The sequence below is a fragment of the Hibiscus syriacus genome, unplaced genomic scaffold (assembly GCF_006381635.1).
Source record: "Hibiscus syriacus cultivar Baekdansim isolate YM2019G1 unplaced genomic scaffold, ASM638163v2 tig00110577_pilon, whole genome shotgun sequence".
NCBI classification, from domain to species: Eukaryota; Viridiplantae; Streptophyta; class Magnoliopsida; order Malvales; family Malvaceae; genus Hibiscus; species Hibiscus syriacus.
Window position 1 is genome coordinate 1,093,127 of NW_024062788.1, and position 23,434 is coordinate 1,116,560.

General features: G+C 32.1%; 3 protein-coding genes across 3 annotated transcripts; 2 read left to right on the plus strand and 1 right to left on the minus strand.

The window, feature by feature from the left end:
- Window positions 1-3,424: 3,424 nt before the first annotated feature.
- On the plus strand, window positions 3,425-6,150 carry LOC120133145 (3-ketoacyl CoA thiolase 1, peroxisomal-like). Its single transcript, XM_039149793.1, has 13 exons — window positions 3,425-3,517; window positions 3,607-3,665; window positions 3,757-3,841; window positions 3,928-4,054; window positions 4,172-4,270; window positions 4,357-4,427; window positions 4,513-4,620; window positions 4,703-4,780; window positions 4,857-4,989; window positions 5,085-5,181; window positions 5,288-5,411; window positions 5,508-5,616; window positions 5,835-6,150. Exons 1-13 carry the CDS (start codon window positions 3,425-3,427, stop codon window positions 5,963-5,965), a joined length of 1,314 nt encoding a protein of 437 aa, XP_039005724.1. The 3' UTR covers window positions 5,966-6,150.
- A 418-nt stretch (window positions 6,151-6,568) lies between these two features.
- Window positions 6,569-7,803, minus strand: LOC120133117 (sm-like protein LSM5). The gene is made up of 4 exons (XM_039149767.1): window positions 7,714-7,803; window positions 7,511-7,634; window positions 6,962-7,034; window positions 6,569-6,727 (listed from the first exon to the last, which is right to left on the minus strand). The coding sequence occupies exons 1-4, from the start codon at window positions 7,745-7,747 to the stop codon at window positions 6,695-6,697; spliced, it is 264 nt and encodes an 87-aa protein (XP_039005698.1). The 5' UTR covers window positions 7,748-7,803; the 3' UTR covers window positions 6,569-6,694.
- Window positions 7,804-11,179: 3,376 nt separating this feature from the next.
- LOC120133128 lies at window positions 11,180-12,309 on the plus strand. Its single transcript, XM_039149778.1, has 4 exons — window positions 11,180-11,239; window positions 11,327-11,746; window positions 11,828-12,089; window positions 12,176-12,309. The coding sequence occupies exons 2-4, from the start codon at window positions 11,561-11,563 to the stop codon at window positions 12,193-12,195; spliced, it is 468 nt and encodes a 155-aa protein (XP_039005709.1). The 5' UTR covers window positions 11,180-11,239; window positions 11,327-11,560; the 3' UTR covers window positions 12,196-12,309.
- Window positions 12,310-23,434: the final 11,125 nt, after the last annotated feature.

The following is a 23,434-nucleotide window of genomic DNA, read 5'->3' on the forward strand; positions in this document are numbered from 1 at the left end:
TAACTTTCTTTTTCTCTCAAAAGTCAAATCTTTTTCACTGGGTTGTTGCTTCTTCTATGATGGAAATGCAGAAGTGAGTTAATCATATAAATATAATAGTGCAAATAACTTAACCACCATTGCTGCGTTTTTGGTTTGCTTGGGGAAGTTGGGTCAACTTTTCAGGCAGCCATTACAAATCGCAAGTCATCCAAACAACAACCAATAAGTTGGACGGAAACTTAACTCGAAATTTCTTAATCAGAATTATAAAAAAAATCTCCACGTTTTTTATCATTTGGACGGAGGAGTGCTATCAACTTCTGTTGCTTCTAATTTTATGTTTTATTTTATGGCTAAACTACATCAGGTATCACTCAACTTTAGGGGTGTATCTTTTATACCGTTGAACTTTTAATTTCTTCAATTATAACATTAAACTTTGATTTTGACTTCAATTACATCACTAATCTGTTAAATTTAATGGTACGATGTTATGAACCGATATTTTTTTCATTGTGATGACACCAATAAAATAATATCATTTTAACGTGGCTATTGATGTCAAAGACAATGTCATTTTAGACACTAAACTTGAGAGGTGTATCGATTTTTGACATTAAACTTTTTCAGCAGTCGTTGGCAGCTAATCACCGTCTATCACCCTCTTTCATCATAAGATCGGTATAAAAATATTCACATTTAGCTCCTCTTTCTTCTCATAATTGTTTTTTCACGAAAACCATTTAAAACCGGCGAAAGTTCATTAAAGGTTGAACGTGCTAATATGAAAATCTCCTCCAATGAGGTTAGTTTTAAGGTATGTTATTCATCTTCTTGAAATAATACTTCCTACCGTTTGAATTTTCGAATAACCCCTAAAAGTTGTGGTTTTTTGTTTTAATTTCATCAACTTTGAGTAAGTTTTGTGGAAAATCAATTTTAGGGGGAAAAAGAGGAGTGAAATATGAACGTTTTGATATCGGTCTTGTCATGAAAGAGGATCAGTGACGTCGGTGATTGGTTGTCGCAACATTCAAAAAATATAATATTAAAAAGTGAATTATTTACAAGTTTAGTGACAAAATAGATGTACTCCTAAATTTTGTCTATGTCATCACATCATTTAGATTTTGACTGTCCAATGATGTAATTGAAATCAAAACAAAAATTTAATTTTAAAATTGAAGAAATTGAAAAGTTTGATGGTATAAAAGATAAACCACTTAAATTCCAATGGTATCTGAGGTAATTTATCCTCTTTATATATAATCTAAGAAAATGAAAGAGGTGGCATCGGAGTATCTTTGGTGTCTTAGTTGGGATCAACCATATTGTATAAGACGTCAAAAGTTGGGAAAGCAATTTTCTTAGGGACTTAGGGTAAAGTATACAAATGGTTCGATTATAGGGTATTGTTTTGAGACTTTGATAATCAAAAGTTATAAAATGCTCCTTTAACTATAGGATGTTATTTTTTGAGTTCACTAACTATTAAAAGTTATAAAATGATCATATGACTATTCACTATCTTCCAAATTCATCATTTTTTGTTAAAAAAAATGATGGCAGTATGAACTAAATGTTAATCTAGTGTTTGAGATATGATAAAATCTTATCTTAGAATCTCAAACGACTATCATAACTCAGAAAATAGATTAACATCCAACTCAGGTTTCCGTTAAAACGAAAAATGACGAGTTTGAAACATAATGAATAGTCGTTGACCATTTTGTAACTTTTAATGGTCCAGGGACTCAATAAAGCAACATCTTATAGTCGAGGGACCATTTTATAACTTTTAATAATTGGGGGACTCAATAAAATAGTGTCATGTAGTCGGGAGATCACTTGTGTACTTTACCCTTTTTTATTAAGTATAGAGTTATTATATTTTTAAGTTAAAAGTTGGAATTTAAACTCACAAAATGAGAACATTATAGACATTCTTAACCACACTCAATCAATTAATGAATTTCGAAAACAAACTTTAATGAAAGTGCATTTTAAAATTTTGACAGCAAGTATGAAGGAAAAAAACAAGTAACCCAACTCACATGAATATCCTTAAATATTACAAGAAAAAATTTATTAATTCAGGACGAAAATATAATAGACAACATGTATAAACAATTATATGAAGTAATTAATGAACGAATGACAATAATACATGTACAACTAGGGGTGGGCATGGGTCGGGTTTCGGCCAACCCGACCCAACCCGAAAAATTTATCACCCTTCAACTAACTCGACCCGATATGAAAAATATATACCCTTCAACCGACCTCATTTTTTGAGATAAAATCTAAATCCGATCCGATCCTACCCAAAATAATAAAAAATCTTATTTTTATTCAATAAAAACATTGATTTAATTGAAAAAATAATATATATAGAGAGAGGTATTATTGTAATTTTTCCTAAATATATAAGATAAAAAAAGTTTACCCTAAACCCGAATCCGACCCGAACATCATCTTTAAAAAAACCCAATCCAAACTCGATTTCTTTTTAAAAATTCGATCCAATTGAGTCGAATCATGTCAAAATTGTCGATTTCGAGTCCCTTGCCCATCCTATGTACAACCAGGAATATATTGGTGACAGTGTAGTTAGTTGTTGACTGATAATTGAACAGGTGGTACATGTTTGTTTTCTAACAGACAAATTGATTCTCACGCAACTTACTAATCTTCTATAGTTGGTTGTAAATGAGATAAATGATTTTATAGTCATTTCTTAACCTAACCTTCTCGATTAATGAAATTTTCGACCAACTATTATTGTTTCCTTCTGTCATTTTCCCTGTTTGTTTTTCCTCTTGATTTTTTAGTTCATATATACACGAGATATCCGTTACTTGGGGTTTTCTAGCTCTGCTTATTCTTCTATTTTGATCTCATTAATCTTTCATTTTGGTCCCTGCAATCACAAAAAAGAAAAAGAAAAAACAACCAAAGTTGTTGGTGGTTGCCTTGGATCCATATTTCCCTAAAGAAATTTAAATTAAAATATATTTTTGTCCAATAAGTGAGACTCGAGGAGAGATTTTTTGAATGCTAATTTGTCTTTGTTTTATTTATTAATGGGTTTGAGTTGTTGAAATGATCATAAACAAGATAACAAAGGAAGCACGTTCGCATCGTCCCCAAATAAAATAAAACATAAAAATCTAAAGCATCAGAAGATGATGATGACTCTTCCTCCGTCCAACTGACGAAAAACGTGGAGATTCTTTTATAATATACAATAATTATATATTATAATGGCCGCCTGAAAAGTTGACCCAACTGCCCCAAGCAGACCAAAAACGCAGCTATGGTGGTGCAGTTATTAGCACTATATATATATGATTAACCCACTTCTGCATTTCCATCATAGAAGCAACAACCCAGCGAAAAAGATTTGACTTTTGAGAGAAAAAGAGAGATTGTTTTATTGAAAATGGAGAAGGCAATCAACAGACAAAAAGTTCTGCTTGATCACTTAAGTCCCTCTGCACAATCCCGTCAACCATCTGCTGCTGCTACGCTCTTTGTTAGTTTAACCTTTATTTTCTTGGATTTTGTTCCTTTCATTTTGCTCTTTCTGTTCTCTAAAAGTGGGTTTGTTTTTCATTTGATCAGCCTTCAATTTGTTCGGCGGGGAACAGTGCTTCTTTTGGGGATGATATTGTGATTGTAGCGTGAGTCATTTGGGGATTTTTCAACCATTTACAACTCAAACAATCTATATTTTATATGTTCTTTGATCTATGGAAAATTGTTATCCCACAGGGCATGCCGCACTCCAATTTGTAAGTCAAAGCGTGGAGGCTTTAAGGATACACCTGCAGATGATTTGCTTGCCCCTGTGTTGAAGGTTTAAAAATGCTCTAGCTTTTCAACTTCGGTTGTCTTTGAAATCATATTCCTTTACTTCCCATCTTAAGTTGATTTTGCATGCAGGCTTTGATTGATAGAACAAAGGTGAACCCAAGTGAAGTGGGGGATATAGTTGTCGGTTCAGTGTTGGCACCTGGTGCACTCAGAGCAACCGAGTGTAGGATGGCAGCATTCTATGCGGGTTTCCCTGGTACTGTCATTTCTGATATTTTAACTATTTGTTTTCAACTTTCTACTGAACTTCATTCGTTAAATATGCCTTTCGTGTATAAATGTTGTAGCTAATATAGTTACATGTTTCAACCAGATACAGTACCTATTAGAACTGTCAACAGGCAATGTTCATCAGGCCTACAAGCAGTTGCCGATGTTGCTGCTTCCATAAAAGCAGGATTTTATGATATTGGTGAGGATGTTTTATGATCTTTGAAAGATTTATTGGGATATCTTCAGCTTGGATAGAATATTAAGTTGGTTGGTTTTCAAATGTAGGCATTGGTGCTGGATTGGAAAGCATGACAACAGATGGTTTAGCTGCTGGTTTAGAGAAAGTTAACCCAAAGGCAAGTCCAACACTCACTTTGTTTTCACTATTTTGGATATGTTTTACATTATCAGCTTAATATGCAACCGCATTTATTTCTACAGACGGATAGCTTTGCCCAAGCCCGGGATTGTCTTCTTCCCATGGGCATTACTTCCGAAAATGTTGCACAACGTTATGGTATCACACGGCAAGAGCAAGACCAGGCTGCAGTGAGTCCTTCCTTTTTCAATTTGCTTTTACCTACTGATGAAACGTTATTTTTGTTTGACTGAAAGGCCAACGTAATCATAGGTTGAATCACATAGGCGTGCTGCTGCTGCAACATCAACTGGTAAATTCAAAGAAGAAATTATCCCTGTTGCCACAAAGGTAATTTCGGGTAGCGAATTATTCCGGTTTAAATTTTTTATGATATTTTATTAACTTACGTTGTTAATATGCAAAGATTGTGAATCCTAAAACTGGAGAAGAGAAGCCAGTCGTAATTTCAGAGGACGATGGGATCCGCCCTGACACAAACATTGCAGGTCTGGCCAAATTGAAGCCTGCATTTAAGAAGGATGGAACCACAACTGCTGGTATATATATGCTAATCAAATTCGTGAAAGTTTTTACTCTGACCAGAACACTATGTGATCTAAATGAAAATTTGTGTCCCAATTTTTTCCTATAGGAAATGCTAGCCAGGTGAGTGACGGTGCAGGAGCAGTCCTCCTTATGAAGCGAAGATTGGCCATGCAGAAAGGACTGCCCGTCCTTGGTGTTTTCAGGTGATCAAAACAGCTTGAGCTTGGCTCATCTATATTTGCTGCACGAGATAATTTTTTTTTCTACTCTTATGTTCCTCGCATTGTTTTCTTATGCTCCATTTCGTAGAAGCTTTGCTGCTGTTGGTGTGGATCCGGCTGTGATGGGCATCGGTCCTGCTGTTGCTATTCCAGTTGCAGTCAAATCTGCAGATCTAAAGATTGATGATATTGACTTGTTTGAGGTCAATGAGGTAGCGGGTTCTTTTTAATTGATCTTATGTTGATGATGAATGCCATTTGAATTTTACTCTTTTTTGAGTATGCTATATGTATATTTTTTTCCACAGGCATTTGCATCTCAGTTCGTATACTCTTGCAAGAAACTGGGGCTTGATCGTGAAAAGGTCAACGTTAATGGAGGTGCTATGGCCCTCGGGCATCCTTTGGGTTGCACAGGTACTTATCCTAGAGAATTTTGACAATTTGTAGTAAGTAAAAGACTGAGCCTATGATAAATAATGAGACATGCAAACAATTCAGGACACAAACACGCACCATTTTGCTTAACCGTCTAAAAAGATACTGTACTACATGTTCTAACTCTTGCAGAGGATAGGCTTTGATCTTTAGGATGGTCTGGTATTAGTTTTCAATATCTATTGTTTGTGTATCAGGGGCTCGTTGTGTTAGTACTCTATTGTACGAGATGAAGCGTCGCGGGAAGGACTGTAGGTTCGGAGTGATCTCAATGTGCATAGGCACCGGAATGGGAGCAGCAGCTGTGTTTGAAAGGGGAGACTATTGATGAACTCTGCAATGGTTGAGCTGTCTATCAAAGGATGCTCCATGTATGCGTTTGTTGTCGTCTTATTATTTGTATTAGGTGTATGCCGTTTCATATTCCCAAGATACAATAATTGTGAGTTATCAAAGCTGTAAGCGTGAGAATCAAAATAACATTATTTGCAAAACCTCAAGAGTGGTGATTGGAATATATATACACATATATATGTTCTTTTTGCTTAGTTTCCAAGTTTATCCCTAAGAATGCTGAAGCTTTGAGATACATGCTTGAGGAAAACCATGTTGTTTCAAGCTTTAACCCCTTAATGCTTTCAAGAATGAAAGGTTTCAGGATGATCTAATTCACATTAATGCAACCCTGGCTATTCTCAACTCTTTAACTATGAATCCGTCTAAGCAAATATCATATTAGTACGTCATAAAGACTCTGCTCATTAGTCTTCTCAGGGAAAAAGTGATTGGCATAATCGATGCTAGCTTTGAAAGTGAATGCATTAAGATCCATCATCCATGTTAACAATGATGTTTGCATAAAAACTGACATTGGAACTAAAAGCATTTGAAATTTTATGATAAACATAATCAATCTATAACCATTGCAGTAACTGTGGCAATCTGTCCTACCAAGTTAAATGATATGAGCCGTCTTTCTGCACCAGATTTCTCATTAAAACAGAGAATATGGCCAGGAACTAATATCATTAAAAGAAACAAAGAGGACGTGACACTCTCATTCCGGATCAGGTGAGCCTCCCGGGACTAGCTGCATTGCACGAAAAGAGAAATAGTATTAAGAAATTTGATACCGGCATCTGTTACAATGTGTGGACTTTGGTTTCTCATTTCCCAAATCGCTACACTTTCATTATATCTAGCAGAAATTTATTTAAATCCATGAAGTGATAACTCATAAACATACCAATCCTATGTAAATTACGGTTTCAACGTCTAATAAGAAATGCATTAACTAAACCAGGGGATGAACATTTAAACTTACGATGGCAATGTTGTTTCCATTAAGCAATATTTGATCAAGCTTCGTGATCCGTCTTCCTTCAGCAGTGATCTCACTGTAATATGGAAAAAAAAAAGCAGAGAATCAGACAAGATCAGCACGGGCTAATAGGGATGTTCTACTCAAGGCGGCAAACATTCAGAAATCACTTATTCATGCTGTCCAGCATGGGGCAGACATGTTGTATATATACAAGTTAGCACTATTGATTTTGAATCGATGCGAGAAAAACAAATCAAATAACCTGTCCTCTCGAAAGAAATAACTATCACCACGTAGAACTTAAAGTTAGAGACTTCAAAGAAATTCAATAGGGAAACAAAGGCTACCCAAAATATGAGATTTGTTAAATGCAAACAACATAACTAATACCCAGAAAACATTATATCTTTATCATCAATTTCGTAGCCCTATTTACTAGTGACTGAAGAATAAAATCCTAAAACACAGAACAAAATAGAACATTGCAGGGAAAGTTTGAGCTAAAATATCTAAATCTAAACACTCAAATAAAAAGGGGAAGAAGCTTACTATTCAGTGACATCTTCGAGTACCATATTGACGTAAACATCGAAGCCTCTTAGAGTACCCACGAGCTCCTTGTCCCCTTTCATTATCACCCATATTTTGGACCCTATGCACCTGTCTATCAACTCTGCAAGAAAAAAAAACGCAATCCCAAATTGGTATTTTGTCTGGTTTTCTCGACCAAGTGAAGGAGAAAAGGGCGTCACCTGAAGGAAGAAGCTGCGAGGGATTGTTTGCCATTGATTTTAAGAGAGTTCCACTGAAACTAAGAAAGCTCCAATTTTGGATTCAAATATGGTAGTGAAAAGACTTCATTGGTTGAAACGGGTTCGGCCGGCCCAAGAGACTTCAAACCTCCGACCCAGCAATAGTCAAGTCGTTCTAGGCCGAATATCATATAACTATTTTCCTTTTCTAAATAAAATATTACTGTTAAAAACTATTATTTAATATTATAATAATATTAAAATAATAATATATTCTCGTATTATTAAAGGTTGATTATAAAAATGACAACTTTCGTTTCAGTTTTGTTTATCATAAACCATCACTTACATTATCTATCGTTAAATTTTAGTCTTTAAATCATTAACTCTAGCTAATTTGATGACGTGTCATGTTAGTAAGAGGAGTTTATTTTTTATTTGACCGTTAAAATTAGATAAAATATTATTTTGATCTTTAAACTTTAGATAAAATATCAATTTGACCATTAAATTCAACCATAATCTCTCACCGTTAACTATCACTCATTATTATCGTTGTCGATTGTCATTAGTCGTCATCGCCAATAATCGTCAAATCTCAAAATTTTTAATTCACTCTCAAAATTTTTAGTTCACTCTCAATTTTTTATTAATAAAATATTTTTGATACTTTTAATAATTGATATTCTAAAACAAAATTAAAACATTATATTAATATCAAATCAATAAAATAATATTTTTATAAAAAAATAAAAAAATTATGATTAATTATATTAAACAATTTTAATTAGTCTAATTATAATGTAATATTTGTAGACATAATTATTTAAACTCGAGACCATTATGAAAAATAACGTTATCTTTTATCATTAAAATCATCCAATAAATTGTATTAATACTTATTATATTATTAATAGTTATTAGATTTAATGTATATATAATATGTTAATATTAATTTTTACCAAGTGATTCAATGGTTACTTACTCCTTTTCTTAATTTTGTTATCTGGAGCATTAGGCCTACAATTTACGGAGATGTTAACTAAGAGTTTTTAATTATTTGTTGTAGAGATTATTATATATAAGATAATGCATATAAATTAAATTCCAACAGACATATTGAAGGGTCTCATTGGAATGAAATTTAATAGGAATTAAATCAAATTATGATTGAAAATGAAATCTTTAGTATAAATCAATGCAATTTAAGAAGAAGCAATAGAATATTTAGGATAAACCAAAGCAATTTATGAGGAAACAATGAAAGAGAACTAAATTATTGAATTAAATTAAAATTATAATTAAGTTACTAACGATCACTTAGTTCAATAAGATGAAACATTAGATCCCTTAAATAAGATTAAGAGTTTAAATTATGATGTTTGTGAATGAAACAAATTAGATTGAGAGCACCATCGTCATAACGAGTCTTTATAAAATTTAGTCTAAAATAATCGATCAATAGATCAAATACCGACGATTAAACTAAAGAAATCAAAATAATAGAATATATAAATAATAACTAAATATACATATATATAAATTTATTAATTATGAGGTCCATATCTCTGTTCATAGTTAATAACTAATGTATTACCATTTAGAATTTAACTATGTTTCAGCCAACGTTCTTGCTGCTTAACACTTGAATTTCATGCAATACAACATTAATTCACAATCTGCATTGTCCCTTTGTTCTGGTTTTATCCAACACCAAGAAACAGCAGCTTCCTTCAAATCCTTCTCCCAACACCTACATGACTCACCAACTCAGGCAATGGACAGCAGAGTGACACGTCGATTTCCCCGAGCTTCCATCAAAGCTCCACCCAAAAACAGTAGGAACCGGAAACACACATGTTTGAGATCTGCAAAAATATTGGGCTCAAATTCAACTACAGATCCAAAAAATAATTTTTAGGGTGAGTATATATATATTAATAATATAAAAATTGTATAGAATAAATATATATAAAATTTTAAAACAAACACTTTTAATAAAATAAATAATTAATATAAAAAAATTAAATTTTATGATGAGTTCTAGGATGGACACGTGTCCCACTCTAAATTGTATATATCCGCGGCTGCTCAAGTTTCTTGTAAACGTATGTTATTACACTAACGGATAGTTCTACCGTACGACAGTCTTAATATACTGTTAAGGGAAGACGTTATCGAAAAATATTAATATCTTTTTAATATTTTCAGTAAAAAATTTCCTAAAATATTATTATTTTTTTTATCTAAAACATTAATATTTTTTAACATTTCCGGTAAAGTGTCCAATATTAATATTTTCGATAGAAAAAAAATAATATTTTAAGTAATTTTTTACCAAATATATTAAATATTTCCAGTAAAACGTCTAATAATAACATTTTTGATAAAAATAATATTTTAATTAATTTTTTATCGAAAATATTAAAAAAATAATAAAATTTTCAGTATTACATTTTCTTAGTTATATTAAGGCTGCGTGAGACTTTCCCTACACTAACATGAACAATGAACTAACTACTGTCGGCTCTTCCTGGCTTTACCTCTTTACTTTTTCATGTGAGACGAAACTGGTCATTGTCTATAGTCCCATCAGATTCAATGTCTTAAAAAATATCTGCTTGCTCACATGCTGCCAATGTGTTTCTGTAATAAACATATTACATTGTTCTGACATGACATGTTTCTCTACAGTCAACTTAAAATGCTGTTTAATTTTAACCCTTTCATCCTAAATAATCTATGTTCATTCTATTTCATCATATTCAAGATGTGATATGATTTTGAAGGATGAAAATTAGTTAGTTTCAATAATATTTCATTTTTGAATAATTTTTTTTATTTATTTCATTTATTTCGTGACCAAAACAGAAGCACACATTTGTTCAAATTTAATATCTCAAGAAAGAACAATATTTTTTTACACTCAATGAATTCAATTAGTGATTCAAATTCGGTTGAACCAAGTGAGGACCACCCCGGATGAACCAACTACGGAAGTACAAGTGTATGGCGAAGGGACAAGCCACCAGTGCAAGCACATTCCGGTTCTTAAATCAACACTAAATCTCCCGAGGTTAGAACCATCATATGAGCATTTGTTAAATATAAATAAATCCCCATGTTACTATAGATCTCAAGCCAACCCTTCCCCACTCACTGCTCCGTTGTCCGTCTCATCATCATCTTCCTCGACAATCACCCTTCCCAAATTTCTTTGTCTTCATCTCCACAAGTTCCTCATTTTTTTAGACCAGGAATCTTAAGCACACTGACAGCAAATATACATCTCTCAGAGCTGTCCATTTTGACCTAAATTTGCTATAAAAAAAGTTAAAGACTTCACTCACTTTTCCAATACTATTTAATTATCAGTACAAATGCAGGTGAGTCATTTGCAATTCAAAGTCATATATTCAGCATTGTCCTAAAGCTTATTCCCTTCGTTTGTGGATTATATAAATATAGCAGATCCTTAAGTGGCTCTTTAAGGTATCACATGAACAAGGAGGACAAAACACTAGAGGTAAGAAGATAAAAAAAAAAAACTCTTGTCAATTATAACCATATGTTGTCTGAAATAAGTTTAATGTTTTGTTTCAATTGTTTGCAGATCAAGAAGATGAATCTAAAGACATAGTTTTTGCTTTAAAGCATAGAAGTTCGAAAAGGAAGAAGTTTCAGTTTAAGCAATTTACATTTCCTTGCAATAGAGATGTTGCAAGGGCATGTTTCTATAGTACTATCTATTTGAGTAGAGTGAGGAGCTCTCATAGTGCACAACAGCAGCATTGGTCTCAATCGATGAAGAAAGAAGATATCGTTAGAGGGGTTCGTCGTTAGTCCGATGTCGGATTGCGGTACTCGTTCATTGTCATTGTCTGCCGGAAAGAACGACCGATGTAACACCGATGAGAAGAAAGAGAGGCTTAAAGGGGATAAGACTAAAGCCATGTCTAGAATGAAGGAGCTGTTGAGATGGGCTGCTGCAACGAAATCGGATAAATTAAGCGGGAAGTTCATCGGCAGAAAGGTAACGGAAAGTTCGAATTCAAATTCTTCGCTTGTTTAATTAAGAACTGCATGGACTTAAAGAAGTCGAAACCGTTCACAGGTTTTACGGTTCAGGAACCGTGAAGCACTGAAAGGTGTAGTAGCAGCAAATGATGATCAATTTAGCTACGAGTCCCCTAAGATAAGCTTTAGATGGGATGTTGAAAGCTGCACCACTACTTCCTCAGCCTTTTCCGGAATTTCGACTACTTCTTCGAGAAACGATCGAAGCTGCAACATAGTATCAATGAATTCGACTCCGATACACGGCCTGAATCGATGTTCTAGCAGGAGAGGAAATTGGATAACCACAGACTCCGAATGTAAGACTAATATATATTGTGTGTAACTTGTATTCCTATGGTCTTCAGCTTATATTGATTCTATTTGTATGTTGTTTTGGATGCAGTTGTGGTGTTGGAGCTATGATGATGTAAGCAACGATTTAAATAGCGGCTTACTACTAGAATAACGGATGTTATATAACAGTAAATGTATCATATAAAATCATTATTGTACAATCATAATATATGTAACGGAATTGAAAACACGATCGTAACTGTAATTTTAAACCTTGAATCGAAGGTTGAAGTGGATCATTTGTGGGTTGGAATGTAAAGAAGAAAATACATACATGTACAGTCTGACTTCAACCAATAACTCTCCATGAGTTTTAAAGATAAATCTATTATATAAAAGTCATTTCAAGAATTAATTATTAATGGATTTCTTTCATATAAGATAAATAGCAGTGTCTAAATGAATTATCCAAAATATATTCTATCTTGATAGGTGAATCTATTAAAAGCTTATGGGTATCTCTATGAAATTGTAGGCCAGCTATTTGATTTAGATAAGACACAGTTTACCAGTAAAGAAAGAAGAATGTTAGGGAGGGGGAAATGAAAAACAAATGATTTTGTGTTTATTTATTTATTTTATCATTTTCGTATTAAATATAATATATAGAGATTTAAATATGTTAGTTTATATAAAATATAATTTTTAAATTATTTATTTGGATTGAAATTATTAATTCATGTTATATTTTAAATCATCATATTTTACATAAGTTTTTAAAAACTTTAATACATATACACTTATCTAAAGTTTTTTATAAGTATGGGGTGAATACAAAATACTATCTGTAGGACTGTTCATGGACGGTTAATCGTACCGTTTAGTCTAAACGGTCGGTTAACCGTTATAATGGTCATTAGATTTTTCTAACCATAATCTAACTATTAAGAAATATTTTAATTGCTAATGGTTAACCGTTATTAACGGTTCGGTTACAGGTTAACCTATTACAATTATTTGTCAAAAAAAATCATAATTCATACTTAAAAAATGTAACACTTAACGCATACTTATACTGGTGTAAGTGAGTAAAATTTAAAAAAAAATGTATCACTTAGCGCATACTTACACCGATGTAAGTGAATAAAATAAAAAAATATAGAATTTAACACATATTTACATCGACATAAGTGAATAAAATAACAAAATGTAACACTTAATATATATTTACATCAAGGTAAGTGGATAAAATAAAATAAAAATATAGTACTTAACTCATACTTACATCGGTGCAAGTATGCACATCTCTCAATATCTTAGTACTTAACAATAAACACATAATTATATTGATGTAAGTATGTTTCTATATTTTAAAAGAAATAAAAAATGAAAAATAAATATATTAAGTTATTTGTGTAAAAATATAATAAATTAGAAATTTAATTAGAAATTTAATTTATTAATGGTTAAACGTTTATCAAAATTTGTAATCGTAACCTTAATTGTTAACAATTATTTTTAGGGTAAAGTATAGTAATGATCACTGAACATTTCTGAAGCTTGCATTTAGGTCCCCAACTTTTAAAACTTACAATACAGTCCCCCAACATTTATTCCGTTTGCAATATGGTCCCCCAACTTAAACCACCGTTAGAAATTAGGATAAATTATATAAAAGGTTATTGAACTTTTCAGAAACTTGAATTTAGGTCCCCCAACTTTTAAAACTTGCAAAACAGTCCTCAATTTCATTCTAAACCCCAATTTCCAAAGTAATTCAATTTCATTCTAAACCCTAAATTCCAAAATAATAATTCAATTAAATTCAATTATGTCAGATTTATTATTATTTAATTTCATCTTATTTCATGTGATATGTATTTTTTATATAAATATAATAGTATAATTCTTATATGTTGAAGAAATTTTTTAATTAAAAAAAGTAGTTAGGATATAGAAGAGGTTGAAAATAATTCGAATTTTAAATTTATAAAATGTTATTTTACCGTATAAATAAAATTGTAAACTACTAGGTTGACAACTTAACTATCTAGCCCTTTTTACTTTTGTCATCGATCTTTTAAATTTATCAATTATACAACATAATTATTTAACTGTTTCAACTAAGCCACTAGTCGTTACCAATTGATACAAATGATGAAGTGGCAGTTAATAGGAATTGACATTATTATACATTCAGTCTTTATTATTTATATAATCAATTTGGTCCTAAATTAAATAGAATTTAATAAATTAATCATTTAATTAGGATCTGAGATGTGTTAGCACATGATCATGACACGTGTCATTGGCGACACATGTCACCACCTAATTATTTATATATGCTATCAATTTGGTCCTAAATTAAATAAAATTTAATAAATTAATCATTTAACCAGGATCTGACATGTGTTAACACATGATCATGATATATGTTATTGGTGACACATGTCACCACCTAATTAGAAGAAAATTAAGTTACAAAGAAGTAAAATTTGGGTCTTGGGCAAACTCAAACCTGAGTCACACAAATGAAAGATACAAGGTGGAGCCACTAAGCTAACACCATCGTTTGTGTTAAGAGATATACAATAATACATATACTAATAGTATGACCAATGCTAGAAAAAAAAGAATATAATGGAAAATTGAAATAATGAGATTTGAACTTCGGCAAAAAATTTGAAAGCAATAAATGATGGAAAATATTATATTTTTTACAATAAAAAATATATTTGATAATTGTTTGATAGATTTAATATATTTTTTAAATATTAGTTGATACAATATTTTAAAAGAATAAATTTAAGATTTATATATTTTTAAACTAAATTTAATAATTATATTTTTCATATTTATAATTCATGATTATATATAATCTTAAGTTGAGTATTTCTAATAAATTAATAATTTTAATTTCTTATTAAAATAAAATATTCAAAAATATAAATGATTCATACATTAATATGATATATTTTTTATTTATACATCTAAATATAAATATACATTTATATAAATATATTTTTATTCGTATATTGAAATATTTTGATTAAAATATAAACATATTTTAAATACTAGTTTATACAAGAAAAATAAAATATATCAAAAATATAAATGATTCATACATTTAAATATAAATTGAATCATTTATATTTTCTATACATCTATATTTAATAAGAAAATAAAATTATTGGGGGACTGTTTTGCAAGTTTTAAAAGTTGGGGACCTAAATTCAAGTGCCTGAAAAGTTCAATGACCGTTTATATAATTTACCCTAATTTTCTAACAGTGATTTAAGTTGGGGGACCATATTGCAAACAGAATAAATGTTGGGGGACTGTATTGCAAGTTTTAAAAGTTAGGGGACCTAAATGCAAGCTTCAGAAATGTTCAGTGACCATTACTATACTTTACCCTTATTTTTAATGGTTCGATTAATTAATCTGTTAAATGTAACGGTTATATCGATTAATGGTTACAAGTTTTTTTGCACACCCCTAACTATTTGTCTAAAGACTATTAATTATTTAACAATAAATGCTCATACATTTATATACACTATACCTCGAAAGATAACAAGTTTTTTAACCATTAAATCTTTTAGTTTATGATATTAAATTAATATAAAATTAAAAATATATATTATTTAACTGGATTCTACCTCTGGAAATACATCATCTCATTCGACAATCATATATGAAACTTCATCATAGTACTTTTCTTATTGAAATGGATACTCAAATGATTATATATATGGCATGAATTTAAATTACGATTATAGTCGCATTTTTATTATGTTATTTTTATTGTAATTATAGATATAGAGGATGTTATTATAGTTATTATCAGTACGATGGTCGTATATTTTTTTTAAGAAGTTGAATTTTTTAAAAGGAACATATTTTTTAAGAAAAAAATAAGAATAACATAACAATAATAGAAATAGCGGCCCGCTACTACTACAATTAGTCGTTACATTTTAAATTATACCCGTAATTCGTCATTATTAATGTGATTTCACTTTATACCGATATTTTTGGTAATAATGATTTTCTGTTAAATAATACTCTTTTGTTGATGTGATTTTACTTTATATGAATATTTTTCGTAATAATGATTTTGGCCGTTACCCAACTGCCATTTAAATCCTTCTCCAAATGAATAAGGGTTGTCGTAACCGGTTTTCGTCCGGGCACGAATTTTTTTATTTGGCGGGAAAAGTGATGTGAATAAATGGTTTTTTAAAATAATTTGGGAGTCGCCATCGGCCTTTTGAGTCAGGTAGGTCGAATACCTAAAAATCATCCTTTAAAAGAGTTTTTAAGAAAACATCAGTTAAAAGATAAACTGCTCTGTGTTTAACCAAAAATTCGTTCTTTTTAATAATAAAAATGGATTCGTGGTCGGTTACGTTTAGGGAAGGATTAGCACCCATACAACGCCCAAAATTGGTACTTTATTAATTATAAATTGTCTCTATTATTAGAAATTTAAAAATTCAAATATATTTAATTTATAATTATGTTATTTCAAATAGGGGTGTTCATTCGGTTAAAACGGTGGCCGACCGAACCGAACTTTTTTTCGAACATATTAACCGAACCGAATAAATTTCGGTTAATTCGGTTAATTTTCGAATTAACCGATTTTTTTTAATTTTCTAATTTATATAAAAATTAAATGTTTTTTAATTCAAAAAAAATTTATAATTAATTTAAATAATACATAATAAAAATTTCAGATAAATTTTTTAATTAATTAATATTGATTTAGATTTAAAAGTTTTTGGATCTTAAATTATTAATTGGGTTTTAAATGGTTTGGGCTGAGCCCATGTGTTATATATAATATATTTAATATTTAAAATTTAATTTCGGTTAATTCGGTTAATTAACCGAATTCGAACCGAATTAACCGTTAACCGAATTCTAAAAATTTTCTTAACCGTTAACCGACCAAACTAATTCGGTAACCGAACCGAATTAACCAAACTAATTCGGTTCGGTCGGTTAATCGAATTAGTTCGGTTATTTGAACACCCCTAATTTCAAATTTTATTACTATAATTTTTAAAAAAATATATTAATTTAAATATATTTATAAAAATATTTATTTATTTAGAAATATCAGAAAATGACTTCTAGGTACCTTAAGACAGCTCTTTTCTTCGATATTAAAAAAATAAATTTTAAAATTTTAATAATTTAAATAAAACTAAATTATAATTTTTATAATGTTTAATTATTTAAAATACCAGAATAGGACATCCAGTTGTTTTAAGACTGCTATTTTCTTTGATATTGAAAATAAATAAACATTAAAATTTAATAGATATATTTATAAGATAATAATAATAAAATAATTATGAAAATAATAATTTAAACATATAAAATTAAAATATAAATAAACAATGAGTAAAATAAATAAAATTAAAATTAAATATAAAAAGTAATAAAACTTATAATTAAAATTGGTGACTAAATTATGACATATCAAGATTAAAAGCTCTAGTTTGAAATATTATGAAAACTAGGTGTTACTAATGTAATTAATCCTGAATTAATTAATTAGAGGTCAAAATAAAATTAAAATTGTAAGGACTAATCGGTATTTACCCTAAATATAAAGTATACAGGCTAGGACTAAATTATAAAGAAAGACCGAATTAAAAGGTTCAAGATTTGATTTTAGTGACCAAAATGAAAAGTTATAAAACTGTGGTGGCAGCGGGTATAGTTTACCCACGCGAGAAATTACAGATATACCCCTTCCCCAAAACGGCGTCGTTTGGGGAAGGGTTTAAAAATCCCTTAAGGCCGGCCCTTAAGGGCCAGCTTCTAACTTTCATCTTTCCTCTTCTCTCTCTAGCTGAGAGAGAAGAAAAATTCTCTCGCCTCTCTCTAGTTTTCTGTCGCCGGCCGGCCACCACCAACGGCGCCGATCACCACTGCCGGCCGCCACCAACGGTGGCCGGAATTCCCAAATTACCCTAGAGTGTAGATCTCGACCTCCTAAGGTCGAATATGGCCTTCGCTTGTCCTAAAACGCTTTAGATCGTTCTAGATCTAAAATAAATCGAAGGTTTTACCTTCGGTTTTACAATGATTCCGGTGGTTCCAAACGGTTTGGAGGCTTTTATGATGGTAAGATGCTCCTTTTCCTCTTCTTTCTGGTTATTGGGTGTCGATTTGTTCTCATATTCTGCTCTCTGTTTGGTTCACTGTTATGCCGTGGCTTTCTGTTTGTGTGTTGGTTGCCCTCTGTTTTGGTTATCTCCGATTCTTCCTCCTTGTTATTTTTGCAGGTACGATGGCTTTATAGTCATCTCGGTCGCTTGCTCGGACCGGTTAAAGGAATGGAGTTTGGTGAGTCACCGAGCTATGTGGTGACTCACCCCTAGAGCTTGCGGCGTGGGCGGAGGGTGTTGAAGCAGCAAAGCTTCTGGAGTCTTCAGCGAGGCGGCGGCGTCGTGGCTGAAGTGGGTTCGAGCATCTGGCAGCTGACCGTCGGCAATGGTCTCTGGCAGCTGGAGAGGCGGCTGCGGCGCTAGGGTTAGAAACCCTAGCTGAAACCCTAAATATTTAGGGTTTCATTTTGGTCTGGGCCGGTTGATTGGGCCTTCGATTTGGGCCCTTTTGTTGGGCTTCTGATGTAATTTGTAATATATTATATATTTTAATAAATAATAATATATATTATTATAATAATAATATTTATAATAATAATAATTTTAATAATAATAAACAAAAAATTAATGTTTACAGCTGCCCCTCTTTGCTCATTCTTGTGTTAACAAGAATAGAGCAAAGACGAAAAAAACAATAATTTTTCATTTGACTTCTTTTGAGTAAAACTGAAATGTTGAAAACATCATTCCAGAGGTCTTAAAAACATCATGCACTGAAGGGCTTACAGATGACCCTAAGGCTTTGAAAACATCAAAAAGCTCCCGAAGGCTTTTTGGAAATCATGCACTGTAGGACTTACAGATGACCCTAAGGCTTTGAAAACATCAAAAAGCTCCCGAAGGCTTTTGGAAACATCATGCACTGTAGGACTTACAGATGACCCTAAGGCTTTGAAAACATCAAAAAGCTCCCGAAGGCTTTTTGGAAACATCATGCACTGTAGGACTTACAGATGACCCTAAGGCTTTGAAAACATCAAAAAACTCCCGAAGGCTTTTTTGGAAACATCATGCACTGCAGGACTTACAGATAACCCTAAGGCTTTGAAAACATCAAAAAACTCCCGAAGGCTTTTTGGAAACATCATGCACTGCAAGACTTACAGATGTGGGAAATAGTTTACTAAGTAAGAAACTATGAAAATCGTTTTCTTACTTTTCAACAATTTCATTTTAGAAAAGATAAAATGAGAAACTATGGAAATCGTTTTCTCATTATTTTTTTAAAATAACAACATCAAAAAGCTCCCGAAGGCTTTTTGGAAACATCATGCACTGCAGGACTTACAGATGGCCCTAAGGCTTTGAAAAAATCAAAAAGCTCCCGAAGGCTTTTTGGAAACATCATGCACTGCAGGACTTACAGATTGCCCTAAGGCTTTGAAAACATCAAAAAGCTCCCGAAGGCTTTTTGGAAACATCATGCACTGCAGGACTTACAGATGACCCTAAGGCTTTGAAAACATCAAAAAACTCCCGAAGGCTTTTTGGAAACATCATGCACTACAGGACTTACAGATGACCCTAAGGCTTTGAAAACATCAAAAAGCTCCCGAAGGCTTTTTGGAAACATCATGCACTGCAGGACTTACAGATGTGGGAAATAGTTTACAAAGTAAGAAACTATGAAAATCATTTTCTTACTTTTCAACAATTTCATTTTAGAAAAGATAAAATGAGAAACTATGGAAATCGTTTTCTCATTATTTTTTTCAAAATAACAACATCAAAAAGCTCCCGAAGGCTTTTTGGAAACATCATGCACTGCAGGACTTACAGATGTGGGAAATAGTTTACTAAGTAAAAAAACTAAGGAAATCGTTTTCTTACTTTTCAACAATTTCACTTTTAGAAAAGATTGAATGCACTCAGATGTATCAATGTAATGCATTGTCTTTTGTGTAAATGATATTCTTATGAATGCATGAATGTTGATGCAATCTTCATTTGACTTCAAAGTGGTGAACTAGGTCTTCCTTCACTTCATCATTTACTTCCAGGGTCACCTCTGGATATCAGTGTAGAAACTTATGCTATCAAGCTTGCATTTCTGTAGAATCATCTGATCAACTTATATCTTTGCGTCTTCTTTGCTTTATGAAAGTCTCAGAAGAATTGTTTCATTTGTGGAACTCTTGTCGTAGTCAGAACTATGACCTTGATTCCCCATTTTTTCTTTGATAATATCGGCTTTCTTTGCTTGGACTTGTGTAGAAATCCATTAAAGCTTTCATTTTTGAAAAGAGAATCTATCATCTTTGAAGAGGTAAGATGTAGATATGACTGACTCAATAAGGATTAATTGGGAGAGTAGAGTCTGTTCTGATTTGACTCTTGAAACACATCATAAGGAAGATTTATTCCAATTCCTTTCATGTCTCCACATATAAATGGTTCTTGAACAAAGCACCACAACCTGTCGTTTAACTAGTTTCTTGTGGTTAAAATTTCAGCTCTCCATATGCGGAAAGAAATCTTCATCATATATCATCTTATAATCTTGAAGTTGAAAAAGACAAACTTCATCTTGGATCAATAAATGGAAACCATATGATCACAACATTGGTTCAACATCAGAATAGCAGGTTCGTAAAACATTTGACAGCGCATTTATCATTTCCTGTGGCTTCTGCTCAGATGTTCGTAAAACATTTGACAACACATTCTTCATCTCATGTGGTTTCAGCTCAGATGTAAAACACTTGACAACACATTCATCCTTTTCTGTGGGATGTAAAACACTTGACAACACATTCATCCTTTTCTGTGGCTTCTGCTCAGATGTTCATAAAGCATTTGACAATACATTCATCCTTTTCTGTGGCTTCTTCTCAAATTTCTCAATTATTGAAGCTCTTTACCTATTGTTCAAAGTTTTTGAATGACGTCACAAGACCACTTGAGAACAAAACTTAATAGGAATCAAGTGTAATATGGTATGACCAAAAGTTGGTCAAATTCACAAAATGTGCTGGTGTCAAATTGAATAGAAGATACCAACAAATCTTGATATCTCTGGAAAAGGCAAATGTGATACTGATCATGCTTTCTTTCATAATGAGCATTGTAGAAAGTAGAAACACTTCAACTATAGGATCAATGTACAGAAGATATCCGTGGAATTCTTGGGGATGAAACACACATGATAAAACCAAAATAGATGAAACTCAGTTCATCTTGGCTAGCAATGATGATCCCAATAACAACGGGAATAACAGTAATGTAAGTGAGTCGAGTCTCCCTTTCCAATGTCATCAAGTAAACAAAACTGATGTGAAAAACAGTTTCATAACCTCAACAGTATGGTTGAAATTAACTGACATGAATCTCAAAGAAATATTTTCAATTATCACTGACACATAAAAGGCCAAATTCAGATTTTGAGGTCTCGAGGAACTGATCTTTGGATCGAATGGTCTACAAAGGGACCATCTTTATTCATGCAACCATGATGTAGCTTAACAAAGAACACACTGTCATGTGACACATGGTTTAAGAAGATTGGGTATTTGAAACCATACTTGCTGAATAAATATTTGTTCAACAACAGGACCCTAATACAACTGCCTAATAAACGAAGCAATTATGTGTAGTCAGATTGACTATTATTATTTCACCATTTTCATTCTTCATATTTTTCTATCTTATTGGAAATATATGCTCAAGTCAATGATTTTTAACACATGATGATGTGGGCCTTCAGTATGCCCCAGCATTTACTGATACGATCGTTCAAAAATGTATCAACAGTCCTAATTCTGATTGAAATGGGCTTTCAGCATGCCCCGATATTTGCTTCTTGTTAATCTGAGCCTTCAAAATGCCCCACATGGATCTGTCTGAAGGAACCTTTAAAATGCCCCAATATTTGCTGATACAGATGTTAAAAGTATGCTCAACATTACTTCTTGTTGAGATGAGCCTCTAAGAATGCCTAAATATTCATATTGTTGTGAGCCTTCAAAATGCCCCAATATTCTATTTCTGGGTTAAAATGGGCCCTCAAGATATCCTCTAGATCTGTCTGATCACTCAATGTCTATTTGGCTGAAATGTTATGATCCCCCAAGGTTCAATTTTGACAATGAACGTTGTAGGTACTTGTAGCTTTATTCGTGCCCCAAATATGTTTATCTTGAACTCTCATTCTGGTGTCACTAACAGTAGTATTGTCAAGTAACTGGAGAAATTCTCTTCATGTTGTCACAAACTTAAGAAGTACTCAATCAATCTGACAGAAACGTCTGAGATATGTGTCTTCTGAATGAGGTGACCATTTTCAGTATCTGGAGGGATTTAGTCAGACAGTGAAGTAAAAATAGCTTGGTAATCCGTTCCAGGAACACAGGCTTCATCTTTCAGTGAAGGCCTCTTTGAAATATACTTTTGTGGGAAAGAAACCAATTTATACGAACAGTAATCTGATACAATAACAAGACTACATATACAATGATACATGCTCATTAAAAATCCACACCTATGCAACATGTTGATTCTGATAACAAATCATCTGATTATGAAGCGATCTTTCAGGATGATTTCACAGATATTGATAGTTCTTCTGATATCGAGGAAATCCTGAATTCTGATTCTGATGAGGAGAATAAACTGTTATACTTGACAAAAATAGGATATTCAGAGGTTGAGGCTTCAATAGCCATAGAGAGATGTGGTCTGAATTCATCAATTGCAGAGTTGACAGATTTTATATGTGCTGATCAACTGGCTAAGGCTACTGACACACTTCTTCCGGTAGAAGATAGGAAGCCATTATATAATGATCCCAATTACAAGAAAAGTCAAAACTCGAGCTATGATTTTTGGGAAAGGAATAAGCAGAAGAAGCTTGAAAAGAAGTTTCTTAATGAAGACGATCATGCAGTTCATCTTTTAATTCCAATGATTGGTTCTGTGGTTCCTACCGAACCATGTCAGATAACTCAAAGAACACTTCCAGAAGATGCTATTGGGCCTCCTTATTTCTACCATGAGCAAATTCATCTTTCAAATCTAATGATTGGTTTTTGGGGTTCATACCAAACCAGATCAGATAAATCAAAGAACACTTCCAGAAGATGCTATTGGGTCTTTATTCTACTATGAGCAAATTCATCTTTCAAATCCATGATTGGTTTTAGGGTTCATACCAAACCAGATCAGATAAACTCAAAGAACACTTC